Consider the following 15,043-nt stretch of genomic DNA (forward strand, 5'->3'; position numbering starts at 1 on the left):
TTGAAGATGAAACGTGGCTGGGTCTTTCAGCATGACAATGATCCCAAACACATCGTCCGGGCAACGAAGGAGTGGCTTCGTAAGAAGCATTTCAAGGTCCTGGAGTGGCCTGCTCCAGATCTCAACCCCATAGAAAATCTTTGGAGGGAGTTGAACGTCCGTGTTGCCCAGCGACAGCCCCAAAACATCACTGCTCTAGAGGAGATCTGCATGGAGGAATGGGCCAAAATACCAGCAACAGTATGTGAAAACCTTGTGAAGACTTACAGAAAACGTTTGACCTGTGTCATTGCCAACAAAGGGTATATAACAAAGTATTGAGAAACTTTTGTTATTGACCAAATACTTATTTTCCACCATAATTTGCAAATAAATTCATAAAAAATCCTACAATGTGATTTTCTGGATTTTTTTTCCTCATTTTGTCTGTCATAGTTGACGTGTACCTATGATGAAAATTACAGGCCTCTCTCATCTTTTTAAGTGGCAGAACTTGCACAATTGGTGGCTGACTAAATACTTTTTTTCCCCACTGTAGGTACAGCAAATCCCCTTATTGTATGGGACACCTTTAAATGTGCCTTTAGAGGCCATGCAATTCAGTACTCATCTCGAAATCAAAAGCAATTTAGGTCAAAAGAGTCCACACTAACAAAGGAAATAGAAGGTCTAACAGAACAGATAAATAGCAATAAAAACTGTAACATAGAGGCTCAGAATAAATTAGAGCAAAAACAAAAAGAAATGGAGAAAGTTATTCAAGAAAGATCAAGTGTAATATATTATACAAATAAAGCAAACTGGATGGAATATGGGGAAAAATGCACCAAATTATTTTTAAATCTTCAACATAGGAATGCTACCAAAAAGAATTTACTGAAACTGGTTACAAATGACAGAGTCACCCATGATTCACCAAATGATATTTTGAAGGAGGAAACAAAGTACTTTAAGCTTATGTTTTCGTTTCAGTCGCCTCCATCTCCTCTAACTGAAGCAAATTGTAGAGATTTTTTTTCTATTGATAATGTAAAATTAACAGCCATACAGAAAGACTCATGTGAAGGTGAAATTACAGAGGAGGAACTTCTGGATGCAATTAAAGACTTTAAGTCCGGGAAAACTCCAGGGTTGGATGGCATACCAGTCGAGGTACAGTGGGGAAAAAAGGTATTTAGTCAGCCACCAATTATGCAAGTTCTCCCACTTAAAAAGATGAGAGAGGCCTGTAATTTTCATCATAGGTACACGTCAACTATGACAGACAAAATGAGAAAAGAAAATCCAGAAAATCACATTGTAGGATTTTTAATGAATTTATTTGCAAATTATGGTGGAAAATAAGTATTTGGTCAATAACAAAAGTTTCTCAATACTTTGTTATATACCCTTTGTTGGCAATGACACAGGTCAAACGTTTTCTGTAAGTCTTCACAAGGTTTTCACACACTGTTGCTGGTATTTTGGCCCATTCCTCCATGCAGATCTCCTCTAGAGCAGTGATGTTTTGGGGCTGTCGCTGGGCAACACGGACTTTCAACTCCCTCCAAAGATTTTCTATGGGGTTGAGATCTGGAGACTGGCTAGGCCACTCCAGGACCTTGAAATGCTTCTTACGAAGCCACTCCTTCGTTGCCCGGGCGGTGTGTTTGGGATCATTGTCATGCTGAAAGACCCAGCCACGTTTCATCTTCAATGCCCTTGCTGATGGAAGGAGGTTTTCACTCAAAATCTCACGATACATGGCCCCATTCATTCTTTCCTTTACACGGATCAGTCGTCCTGGTCCCTTTGCAGAAAAACAGCCCCAAAGCATGATGTTTCCACCCCCATGCTTCACAGTAGGTATGGTGTTCTTTGGATGCAACTCAGCATTCTTTGTCCTCCAAACACGACGAGTTGAGTTTTTACCAAAAAGTTATATTTTGGTTTCATCTGACCATATGACATTCTCCCAATCCTCTTCTGGATCATCCAAATGCACTCTAGCAAACTTCAGACGGGCCTGGACATGTACTGGCTTAAGCAGGGGGACACGTCTGGCACTGCAGGACTTGAGTCCCTGGCGGCGTAGTGTGTTACTGATGGTAGGCTTTGTTACTTTGGTCCCAGCTCTCTGCAGGTCATTTACTAGGTCCCCCCGTGTGATTTTGGGATTTTTGCTCACCGTTCTTGTGATCATTTTGACCCCACGGGGTGAGATCTTGCGTGAAATGTTGTATCTAAATAAATCAAATCACAATACTTTAAATGAACTTACTTCTCAAAGAAAAAACTAAACATAGTAAATGTAGTAAATTTACTAAACATGTATTCAATGTCTTAACAGATAAAAATAAATCCAATACAACCTGAAATCATCAGCATGGTAATGATGAAACGAGCAAAGACTGAATATTTCCCCAAAAATATGCATTTAATCTTTTTATGAAGCTACAACATTTACATGAGATAAATGTGAACACTATGGGGATGTTGACCTTCGGATGTTTAAAGGGACAACTACAGAATTATTTACATGAGCCAAGTGATAACTGAGCAATAGATTTCAACCAATCAAAGTTTAAAAGATAAATTAACAAAATTATAATAATAATAAAAAAAAAAAAAAAACACAGTTCAGAACTATTGCCTTTTTGAGTGAACTTTGGAGATGGCGGTCCTGTGAAAGTCCTTCGTCCAAAGCTTGTTGAATGCATGTACTGAAACAATCAGAAAACACAATTAGGATACCCAAAAACAAAATTAGGATACTGAAAACACTTTATTTTGGCATCTTAAAAAGTAGAAATTGAGATATGCCTAATATGGCAATTCATATTATTTTCGCCAAATTGGGTCATTTCGACAACCCAGCGCTGGGTCAATATTGGACAAACTCAGCATTTGATTAATTTGTGCTTCTAACCCAGCGCCTTGGGTTGAGCACTTGACCCAGGTGCTGGGTAAATTAGACTACAGTGAGGGAAAAAAGTATTTGATCCCCTGCTGATTTTGTAAGTTTGCCCACTGACAAAGAAATGATCAGTCTATAATTTTAATGGTAGGTTTATTTGAACAAAAATGTTATAAATTGATTTGCATTTTAATGAGGTAAATAAGTATTTGACCCTCTCTCAATCAAGAAAGTTTTCTGGCTCCCAGGTGTCTTTTATACAGGTAACGAGCTGAGATTAGGAGCACACTCTTAAACTCTTTTGGCCAAGACCAAAGAGTTCTCCAAGGATGTCAGGGACAAGATTGTAGACCTACACAAGAATGGAATGGGCTACAAGACCATCGTTGGTGCGATTATTCGCAAATGGAAGAAACACAAAATAACTGTCAATCTCCCTCGGCCTGGGGCTCCATGCAAGATCTCACCACGTGGAGTTGCAATGATCATGAGAACGGTGAGGAATCAGCCCAGAACTACACGGGAGGATATTGTCAATGATCTCACGGCAGCTGAGACCATAGTAACCAAGAAAACAATTGGTAACACACTACGCCGTGAAGGACTGAAATCCTGCAGCGCCCGCAAGGTCCCCCTGCTCAAGAAAGCACATATACAGGGCCGTCTGAAGTTTGCCAGTGAACATCTGAATGATTCAGAGGAGAACTGGGTGAAAGTGTTGTGGTCAGATGAGACCAAAATCGAGCTCTTTGGCATCAACTCAACTCGCCGTGTTTGGAGGAGGAGGAATGCTGCCTATGACCCCAAGAACACCAGCCCACCGTCAAACATGGAGGTGGAAACATTATGCTGTGGGGGTGTTTTTCTGCTAAGGGGACAGGACAACTTCACCACATCAAAGGGACAATGGACGGGGCCATGTACCGTCAAATCTTGGGTGAGAACCTGCTTCCCTCAGCCAGGGCATTGAAAATGGGTCGTGGATGGGTATTCCAGCATGACAATGACCCAAAACACACGGCCATGGCAACAAAGGAGTTGCTCAAGAAGAAGCACATTAAGGTCCTGGAGGGGCCTAGCCAGTCTCCAGACCTTAATCCCATAGAAAATCTGTGGAGGGAGCTGAAGGTTCGAGTTGCCAAACTTCAGCCTCAAAACCTTAATGACTTGGAGAAGATCTGCAAAGAGGAGTGGGAGAAAATCCCTCCTGAGATGTGTGCAAACCTGGTGGCCAACTACAAGAAACGTCTGACCTCTGTGATTGCCAAAAAGGGTTTTGCCACCAAGTATTAAGTCATGTTTTGCAGAGGGGTCAAATACTTATTTCCCTCATTAAAATGCAAATCAATTTATAACATTTTTGACATGCGTTTTTCTGGATTTTGTTGTTGTTATTGTCTCTCACTGTTCAAATAAACCTACCATTAAAATTATAGACTGATCATGTCTTTGTCAGTGGGCAAACATACAAAATCAGCAGGGGATCAAATACTTTTTTTCCTTACTGTATAGGAAGTAGCGGTCTATAGGCATTTCTGAATTGTCTATGTGAGGCTAGAACCGTTGAAGATACATATGGTGCATAGATGCACATGGAGGGGTGTGGGTGTGAATACCTAAGTATAGTTATATAGGGAAAATAATGAATACCCCAACCAGTTCTGAGAGAGAGAGAGCGAGAGCGAGAGCGAGAGCGAGAGATGGGTTAATTGATGCCCCCGGACACTGAGATATCCTTGAGAACATGATATGTATGTGTACCTCTCGGCCTGCTGCGATGTGGACATGAATAACTAAGAATTTATAACGTTATATAGGGATTCTGTATGGAGACATGAAATAAGAGAGTATTATTCCCGAATGTGCTGTTAAATTGAACAACTAGTGTACAGTGGGGGAAAAAAGTATTTAGTCAGCCACCAATTGTGCAAGTTCTCCCACTTAGAAAGATGAGAGAGGACGGTAATTTTCATCATAGGTACACGTCAACTATGACAGACAAATTGAGAAAAAATAATCCAGAAAATCACATTGTAGGATTTTTTATGAATTTATTTGCAAATTATGGTGGAAAATAAGTATTTGGTCACCTACAAACAAGCAAGATTTCTGGCTCTCACAGACCTGTAACTTCTTCTTTAAGAGGCTCCTCTGTCCTCCACTCGTTACCTGTATTAATAGCACCTGTTTGAACTTGTTATCAGTATAAAAGACACCTGTCTTACAACCTCAAACAGTCACACTCCAAACTCCACTATGGCCAATACCAAAGAGCTGTCAAAGGACACCAGAAACAAAATTGTAGACCTGCACCAGGCTGGGAAGACTGAATCTGCAATAGGTAAGCAGCTTGGTTTGAAGAAATCAACTGTGGGAGCAATTATTAGGAAATGGAAGACATACAAGACCACTGATAATCTCCCTCGATCTGGGGCTCCACGCAAGATCTCACCCCGTGGGGTCAAAATGATCACAAGAACGGTGAGCAAAAATCCCAGAACCACACGGGGGGACCTAGTGAATGACCTGCAGAGAGCTGGGACCAAAGTAACAAAGCCTACCATCAGTAACACACTACGCCGCCAGGGACTCAAATCCTGCAGTGCCAGACGTGTCCCCCTACTTAAACCAGTACATGTCCAGGCCCGTCTGAAGTTTGCTAGAGTGCATTTGGATGATCCAGAAGAGGATTGGGAGAATGTCATATGGTCAGATGAAACCAAAAGATAACTTTTTGGTAAAAACTCAACTCGTCGTGTTTGGAGGACAAAGAATGCTGAGTTGCATCCAAAGAACACCATACCTACTGTGAAGCATGGGGGTGGAAATATCATGCTTTGGGGCTGTTTTTCTGCAAAGGGACCAGGATGATCCGTGTAAAGGAAAGAATGAATGGGGCCATGTATCGTGAGATTTTGAGTGAAAACCTCCTTCCATCAGCAAGGGCATTGAAGATTAAACGTGGCTGGGTCTTTCAGTATGACAATGATCCCAAACACACCGCCCGGGCAACAAAGGAGTGGCTTCGTAAGAAGCATTTCAAGGTCCTGGAGTGGCCTAGCCAGTCTCCAGATCTCAACCCCATAGAAAATCTTTGGAGGGAGTTGAAAGTCCGTGTTGCCCAGCGACAGCCCCAAAACATCACTGCTCTAGAGGAGATCTGCATGGAGGAATGGGCCAAAATTCCAGCAACAGTGTGTGAAAACCTTGTGAAGACTTACAGAAAACGTTTGACCTGTGTCATTGCCAACAAAGGATATATAACAAAGTAATGAGAAACTTTTGAAATTGACCAAATACTTATTTTCCACCATAATCTGCAAATAAATTCATAAAAAATCCTACAATGTGATTTTCTGGAATTTCTTTTCTCATTTTGTCTGTCATAGTTGACGTGTACCTATGATGAAAATTACAGGCCTCTCTCATCTTTTTAAGTGGGAGAACTTGCACAATTGGTGGCTGACTAAATACTTTTTTCCCCCACTGTAAATATCTAAACCCCTGTATGAATAGAACACTAGTCTAAAGGAGGAATTTGTGATGTAACACAAATGTATAATGGGTTACTAGAGATAAAGTAACATAATATTGAGTATAATTAGTTATTATGATGATCTGATGAAGTAACAATAGAAACATTATTATAATATACAACTTGCACACCCACACGTTGACGTATGTAAGTGGTGTACAAAGTATTCTGAGATAACTTCAGTGGTCCCTTTATGGATCATTTGAGGTATGATAAGGTTAAAGCATTGTATGGGACTTGACTTACCCCTAACCAATAAAACTATAAATAGAACCAATGAATGTTGAACATGATTTTCTGTTAACTAAACTTAAGGCTACAATTTATTGTACTCCTGATGGAGTTTTCGTTGATATCCCAAACGATGGGATATTAAACCAATGAGTAAGCAGGCAAATTGACACTGCCTCCCAGTCTATTTTGTCTCAGGTGCCAGAAACCTTATGTATAGAACATTCCAATGACGGTGGCCGTGACCGGGAGACCCATGGGGCGGCGCACAATTGGTCCAGTGTCATCCAGGGTAGGGGAGGGAATGGCCGGCAGGGATGTAGCTCAGTTGGTAGAGCATGGCGTTTGCAACGCCAGGGTTGGGGGTTCGATTCCCACGGGGGGCCAGTATGAAAAAATAAAATAATGTATGCACTCACTAACTGTAAGTCACTCTGGATAAGAGCGTCTGCTAAATGACTAAAATATAAATGTAAATGAATTGACCGATGTATTTGATAAATTTGGCACATTACATATGAATCTTAAAATAATATACATTTAATAAGTGTGAAGCAGAAAGTGAATATCCAACAGAAATATGAAATAAATATATAGAGTAACATTGTTAGGGTAGACTAAAATGAAAACAATGCCTTCCAATATGGAGAAAGTTATCATGTTTGTGTTGTTTAGTTTTAAACCTTGCAATAGGGAGAAAAGTAGAATGTTGTTTGAGAGTGATCCGTGTGTATTAGAAGACTAGTGAAAGTAACAAAGTGAATGGTAATTGGCTTTCAGATAACATTCTGATAATGCAATATCTTAGTAACTTGAAGAAGATTGAGCATTGGGACTGATATTAAATTAGAGGTCGCTCACCCTTCAAGGCCTGGTCCACTTCAAAGCCTGGTCCACTGCTCTCGTGTTTAAGTCATCTAATGTTTGTGATTTAAGATAAGCTTCCTGTGGAACAATAGATAGCCGCCAGTACACACTTGTTGTTTGGCTGTTTGAGGATTTGGTTATTGGTTGTTTTGATGTATCTTTGTTTGTGTTCCAGCCTGTCCTCCTGCTGTATTCCACCCTACCTAGGTCCAGGAGAAGGGAAAAGCAGTTCTGCCCATGGGTGTACATTCACACGTAGATAACCCACTGTTTTACACACTAGGTTAGCCGGGCGGGTGTCACCCCTGTATTTGTGGTAACAGGTAGGAAAGCGGGTTAGGGCTTAGAGTGTGTTAGGAAGGATTAGGTGTGTAGAAGAGGAGGGACCTTTTGTTTATTTTCATTACTTGGACCCCGTTCCCAAACATTCCCTTCTCTTACCTTCCCTGGTTTGTTTGATTGGTCTTTGTTTTATTACTTTATGGGTGTTGTATATGTTGTTCAGTACCTTACTAAACATCCCCAGAGGGCTAACATTGAGTTCTGGTTGTTGTGTCTGGTTATTTTAGTTAGTTACACCTCACATTTCTTCCCCATCCATCTAGTTTACATTGTGTGCGTAGGCACGGGCATTTACGTCTCCTCCTCAGACAAACTACACCCGAAGGGAGAACGTAACAATTGGCCTCAAAATCAACATTTTGCATTAGCCATCTCAGTCTCTGGACTTGAAACCCATTGAAAACCTGTGGTTTGAATTGACGCAGACGAAGGATATCAAGGATCTGGAAGGATTCTGTATAGAGGATAGGCCAAGATCCCTCCCAATGTGTTCTCCAACTCATACAACTTTTTAGAAAAAGTCTCTGTGCCGTTATCCTCGCAAGGTGAGGTATTGGAAGGTATTGAAAACAGGGGTGTCAATTTTGACCCCTACCTTTGAGAGAAAAGTATTACTTGTTAAACAAAATCTATTTCTCTGAGCAATTGTTTTGGTATAAAATAGAATTTCCCTTTTTTTTTGTTGCATAAAATATAGCTCAGTATTTGTATTATTTATTTTACAGTCATTTTTGCACATCTTTATCAAGGGTGTCAAAAATGTCAGACCCCACTGTATTCCAAGGAAGGGTTGTCAATAGTTGGATGGTGTGAGGTCAGATACTTGGTGCATGCTGTATGTTACAATATGATGGTATTGAATTCTTGAATTAATGTTTCGTAAAAATCTGAGGTCAGCATTTTATCAACCAATCTTCACATTTGATGTTAGCTTTTGGAGACCAAGTGTACCACGGCATCACTCGACTACCTTGTCCTCAGATCCTCAAAAGGTTCTACAGCTGCACCATCGAGAGCATCCTGACTGGTTGCATCACTGCCTGGTATGGCAACTGCTCGGCCTCCGAACGCAAGGCACTACAGAGGGTAGTGCGTACGGCCCAGTACGTCACTGGGTCCAAGCTTCCTGCCATCCAGGACCTCTATACAGTGAGGGAAAAAAGTATTTGATCCCCTGCTGATTTTGTACGTTTGCCAACTGACAAAGAAATGATCAGTCTATAATTTTAATGGTAGGTTTATTTGAACCGTGAGATACAGAATAACAACAAAAATATCCAGAAAAACGCATGTTTAAATGTTATAAATTAATTTGCATTTTAATGAGGGAAATAAGTATTTGACCCCCTCTCAATCAGAAAGATTTCTGGCTCCCAGGTGTCTTTTATATAGGTAACGAGCTGAGATTAGGAGCACACTCTTAAAGGGAGTGCTCCTAATCTCAGCTTGTTACCTGTATAAAAGACACCTGTCCACAGAAGCAATCAATCAATCAGATTCCAAACTCTCCACCATGGCCAAGACCAAAGAGCTCTCCAAGAATGTCAGGGACAAGATTGTAGACCTACACAAGGCTGGAATGGGCTACAAGACCATCGCCAAGCAGCTTGGTGAGAAGGTGACAACAGTTGGTGTGATTATTCGCAAATGGAAGAAACACAAAATAACTGTCAATCTCCCTCGGCCTGGGGCTCCATGCAAGATCTCACCTCGTGGAGTTGCAATGATCATGAAAACGGTGAGGAATCAGCCCAGAACTACACGGGAGGATCTTGTCAATGATCTCAAGGCAGCTGGGACCATAGTCACCAAGAAAACAATTGGTAACACACTACGCCGTGAAGGACTGAAATCCTGCAGCGCCCGCAAGGTCCCCCTGCTCAAGAAAGCAAATATACATGCCCGTCTGAAGTTTGCCAATGAACATCTGAATGATTCAGAGGGGAACTGGGTGAAAGTGTTGTGGTCAGATGAGACCAAAATGGAGCTCTTTGGCATCAACTCAACTCGCCATGTTTGGAGGAGGAGGAATGCTGCCTATGACCACAAGAACACCATCGCCACCGTCAAACATGGAGGTGAAAACATAATGCTTTGGGGGTGTTTTTCTGCTAAGGGGACAGGACAACTTCACCACATCAAAGGGACGATGGACGGGGCCATGTACCGTCAAATCTTGGGTGAGAACCTCCTTCCCTCAGCCAGGGCATTGAAAATGGGTCGTGGATGGGTATTCCAGCATGACAATGACCCAAAACACACGGCCAAGGCAACAAAGGAGTGGCTCAAGAAGAAGCACATTAAGGTCCTGGAGTGGCCTAGCCAGTCTCCAGACCTTAATCCCGTAGAAAATCTGTGGAGGGAGCTGAAGGTTAGAGTTGCCAAACGTCAGCCTCGAAACCTTAATGACTTGGAGAAGATCTGCAAAGAGGAGTGGGAGAAAATCCCTCCTGAAATGTGTGCAAACCTGGTGGCCAACTACAAGAAACATCTGACCTCTGTGATTGCCAACAAGGGTTTTGCCACCAAGTACTAAGTCATGTTTTGCAGAGGGGTCAAATACTTATTTCCCTCATTAAAATGCAAATCAATTTATAACATTTTTGACATGCGTTTTTCAGGATTTTGTTGTTGTTATTCTGTCTCTCACTGTTCAAATAAACCTACCATTAAAATTATAGACTGATAATTTATTTGTCAGTGGGCAAACGTACAAAATCAGCAGGGGATCAAATACTTTTTTCCCTCACTGTACCAGGCAGTGTCAGAGGAAGGCCCTAAAAATGGTCAAAGACTCCAGCCACCCTAGTCATAGACTGTTCTCTCTGCTACCACACGGCAAGCGGTACCGGAGTGCCAAGTCTAGGTCCAAGAGGTTTCTAAACAGCTTCTACCCCCAAGCCATATAACTCCTGAACATCTAATCAAATGGCTACCCAGACTATTTGCATTGCGCCCCTCTTTTACGCTGCTGCTACTCTCTCATCTATGCATAGTCACTTTAATAACGCTACCTACATGTACATATTACCTTAATTACCTCGACTAACCGGTGCCCCCGCAATTTGGCCTCGCTATTGCTATTTCTACTGCTGCTCTTTAATTATTTGTTACCTTTATTTCGTATTATTTTATATTGTATTTTTTTGTGTGATTTTGTTTTTGGTATTCTTTCTTAAAACTGCATTGTTGGTTAAGGGCTTGTAAGTAAGCATTTCACTGTAAGGTCTACATCTGTTGTATTCGGCGCATGTGACAAATAACATTTGATTTGATTTGAAATCATGTGCAAATGCTAGGCTAAAGATTTCTTTCATGGCAACTAAATGTTCAGAAATTAGATACAAGCTTTCCTAAATGTGTCAAATCTAAATATATGACACTAAGACTTTATGGTTGAGGACATTGTATCCATATACCGTACATGACAGACACAAAGTTCAAATCATGTTTACATTTTTCAAATCCACCTTCAGATTTTCCTTGAGATTCCAAAAACCCTAACAGTATAGTCCTTCCTGGTTCGTTTCTCATCATTCGGGTTCTTTGTGGGTTATATATGTAAAGAATGGGGTACCAAGCCTAGATTTACAGACTAAATCATAGGAGTGTTTATAATCATATATCATAAAAACAGCCAGACATAAACAAAGATGGGACAGATGGCAACAAAAAACAAAAAGTCCTTCCCCATGTCACAGGATCTAGGAAGACTTCTACTGGGGTCATTGTCATGGCTACACTCCTCCACGGTTACGCTCTCGATCAGTGTGGGATAGAGAGGCCTCCACAGACATGGCAACTTCACTGCTTAATAACTGGCCACAGATCAGTGCTGTTGGGATAAAACTATCGACCGTCCACACCTCATGGCATCATCCATTTTACATTTCTGCATCAGAAATCGCTGAGAGAACTGAGGATTCTGAGAACGAACATGATGGGCGTAATGGAGCTTTTTGACGAAGTTGGAAACTAAGCTTATACAACGGAGGGCCTCTCACTAGACCCAATATAACAGACTAAGGTGGGAAAAATACAATAAGAACCAGTTTTGTTTCCTATTTTTCAGAGGCAAACATCTCCCTGGTGTTTTGATCCTTATTATAACACACACACACGCACACACGTCCTTCCCCACACACATGCACACTCTCATTACACACACAAACCCAAACGAGGACGCACACCAAAAAGCAAAACAAACCAATAAGAGAAAACAAATACATTATACAAATGATGCTTATCATTGGCAACACAAATAACATACGCGCACGCACACACACACCAACGCCGTGCACCACATCTCACTTCCTAATAGTGTCGCATAACAAGGTTCTGTCCAGAAAGCCTGGCTGAGAGGCAAAGAACAGTTGCTCTGCTCTACAGTAAATCGATGCACACAATTAACCCTTGTGATGAGAAGAGTGAAGAAGGTTTCCTATGAAGTTTAGCCTTTTTGTTCGTCTAGCGGTGCTGCTCCCCTGACATCATCCTCTGTTGGCCATTGTCTACCTCGTCGTTTCCATGGGGTCTTCTTTGAAGTTCTCACACTGCTCCATCACCTTCCTGAAACAGAGAGAGGGAGGCTTCAGCATTTTCATTTCATTCACCAGGGTTGGACTCAATTCCATTAGAATTCAAGTCAATACATAAATTAGGGGCGATTATGGCAGTCCTCAAATTATGAACAAAATTTCAACTCATTGCTTGAAATGAAAGTAAATGCAATGTAAGAGACCCTAAATTGATCAACAACATCTCAGTAAAGAGGAGTTGAAAAGGTTGGATGGGTTAATAGGTGAGCTCATACCGCGCCATGTCCTTGGTCTCTTCACGTGATGTCTGGAGCTCCAGCACCTTCTCCAGGAGAACAATCCCTCCTTCTTTTATCAGCAGAGGGCAGTACTTACTCGCTGAGGAGAGGAAGAAAATAAGTGAGAAATACATTTTACTCGAAAGCAGACATATTTCCCTGATGAGTGACAAAGTGTGGGCACTGGGCTGTATTCTCTTAAAATGAATACTCCAAAAGTGAATCCACTTATTAATAATATAACAATATTAAGAAATAACTGACCCCAGGCCAGAGGTCTCTCAAATTGATACAGTGAGGCAAAGACTGATCCCACCGCTGACACCAATAAGCAAGTTTACCTGGCAACTTGCTTACTTGGTGTCAGAAGTGGGATCCGTCTTTCTATCAATACTCACGGTAGACCGACACAAGGTTGAAGAGCGCCCACGTGGCCCAGTGCTGACTGACTGTGGCGATACTCTGGGGCAGCAGGCGCAAGATGGGTTCAAAGGATCTGAACAGAAAAAACGGAGGGAGAAAGCCAGGTAAGTGTTAATTCAGAAAAATAATTCAGAAAAGTGAAATGCACTCACACATCTTGTAGTTGGAATCAGGGTGACATTTGTAACCTTAACAGCAGCGGCTTGCCTATACGGCCATTTTTTGAGCTTGTGATCAAAAAAGTTATTGTATTAAAAATACATACAGTACCTTCAGAAGGTATTCATACCCCTTGACTTATTCCAAATTTTCTTGTGTTACAGCCTAAAATCAAAATTGATTAAATATAATTTGTTCCTCACCCATCTACACACAATACCCCATAATGACAAAGTGAAAACATGTTTTTATACATTTTGAAAAATTATAGAAAATGAAATACAGAAATATATTTGACATAAGTATTCACACCCCTGAGTCAACACTTTGTAGAAGCACCTTTGGCAGCGATTACAGCTGTGAGTCTTTCTGGCTAAGTCTAATGGCATCAGCATGCTTCAGTTTGGCTGGCGCCTAGCCGAACGAGTGTGCTCGTGTACTTCCTTAAAAGATATTCGCTTGAAAAACAAGAAAATGCGGCAATAGTACCGTTTGTCCATTTTGAAATGCTGTAGCCAGTATACACTTCCTCAAAATAGTCAGAATTAATCTAAGATAACTCAAGAAATCTGTCAAATGTTAACGTTTTGCCGAGCTCTTTGTCACACAATTTGATATCTAACTAAGATGTTTGGTGCAGTATTTCTCAATGAAAACATTTGCATGAAAACGAGTCGTCTCTCGTTGAATGACAGACTACTGAAAAATCCCTACTGTGGACCAATCACCGAAGCTGGGAAGCATGCGGACGCCTTTAGAGCTTTCCACACCTGGATTGTGCAACATTTGGCCATTATTATTTTCAAAATGATCAAGCTCTGTCAAATTGATTGTTGATCATTGCTAGAGAACCATTTTAAAGTCTTGCCATAGATTTTCAAGCAGATTTAAGTCAAAACTGTAACTCGGCCAGTCAAGAACATTCACGGTCTCTTGGTAAGCAACTCCAGTTTAGATTTGGCCTTTTAGATTATTGTCCTGCTGAAAGGTGAATTGATCTCCCAATGTCTGGTGGAAAGCACACTGAACCAGGTTTTCCTCTAGGATTTTGCCTGTGCTTAGCTCCATTCTGTATCTTGAAAAACTCCCCAGTCCTTAACGATAACATGCATACCCATAACATGATGCAGCCACCACTATGCTTAAAAACATGGAGAATGGTACTCAGTAATGTGTTGTATTGGATTTGCCACGTTGTACTCAGGAAAAAAAGTTAATTCCCTGAGAGGTTTCCTTCCTTTCCGGCAAGTGAGTTAGGAAGGACACCTGTATCTTTGTAGTGACTGGGTGTATTGATACACCATCCAAAGTGTAATTAATAAATTCACCATACTCAAAGGGATATTGAATGTCTGCTTCTACCAATACTGTAGGTGCCCTACTTTGCAAGGTATTGGAAAACCTCCCTGGTCTTTGTGGTTTCATCTGTGTTTGAAATTCACTGCTTGACTGAGGGACCTTACAGATAATTGTACAGTGCATTCGGAAAATATTCAAACCCCTTGACTTTTTCCACATTTTGTTACGTTACAGCCTTATTCTAAAATTGATAAAATACATATTTTTTCTCATCAATCTACACAAAATATCCCATAATGACAAAGCGAAAACAGGTTTTTAGTTTTCTTTGTGGAAAGTATAAAAAATATAAAAAACCTTATTTACATAAGTATTCAGACCCTTTGCTATGAGACTCGAAATTGAGCTCAGGTGCATCCTGTTTCCATTGATCATCCTTGAGAAGTTTCTACAACTTGATCGGAGTCCACCTGTG

General features: G+C 41.0%; 1 protein-coding gene across 2 annotated transcripts in view; it reads right to left on the reverse strand.

Moving 5' to 3' along the window:
• Window positions 1-2,391: 2,391 nt before the first annotated feature.
• The window catches only part of LOC121541415 (protein zer-1 homolog), a 66,820-nt gene continuing 54,168 nt past the window's right edge, over window positions 2,392-15,043 (reverse strand). For both annotated transcript variants that reach the window (XM_041850404.2, XM_041850403.2), the window contains exons 14-17: window positions 13,086-13,183; window positions 12,685-12,787; window positions 12,387-12,440; window positions 2,392-2,702 (exon numbers count right to left, since the gene is read on the reverse strand). In XM_041850404.2, coding sequence (XP_041706338.2) covers window positions 2,585-2,702; window positions 12,387-12,440; window positions 12,685-12,787; window positions 13,086-13,183 — 373 coding nt within the window. In that variant the 3' untranslated portion in view covers window positions 2,392-2,584. The remainder of the gene's footprint in view (window positions 2,703-12,386; window positions 12,441-12,684; window positions 12,788-13,085; window positions 13,184-15,043) is intronic.

Source organism: Coregonus clupeaformis, chromosome 27, assembly GCF_020615455.1.
Source record: "Coregonus clupeaformis isolate EN_2021a chromosome 27, ASM2061545v1, whole genome shotgun sequence".
Classification (NCBI taxonomy): Eukaryota; Metazoa; Chordata; class Actinopteri; order Salmoniformes; family Salmonidae; genus Coregonus; species Coregonus clupeaformis.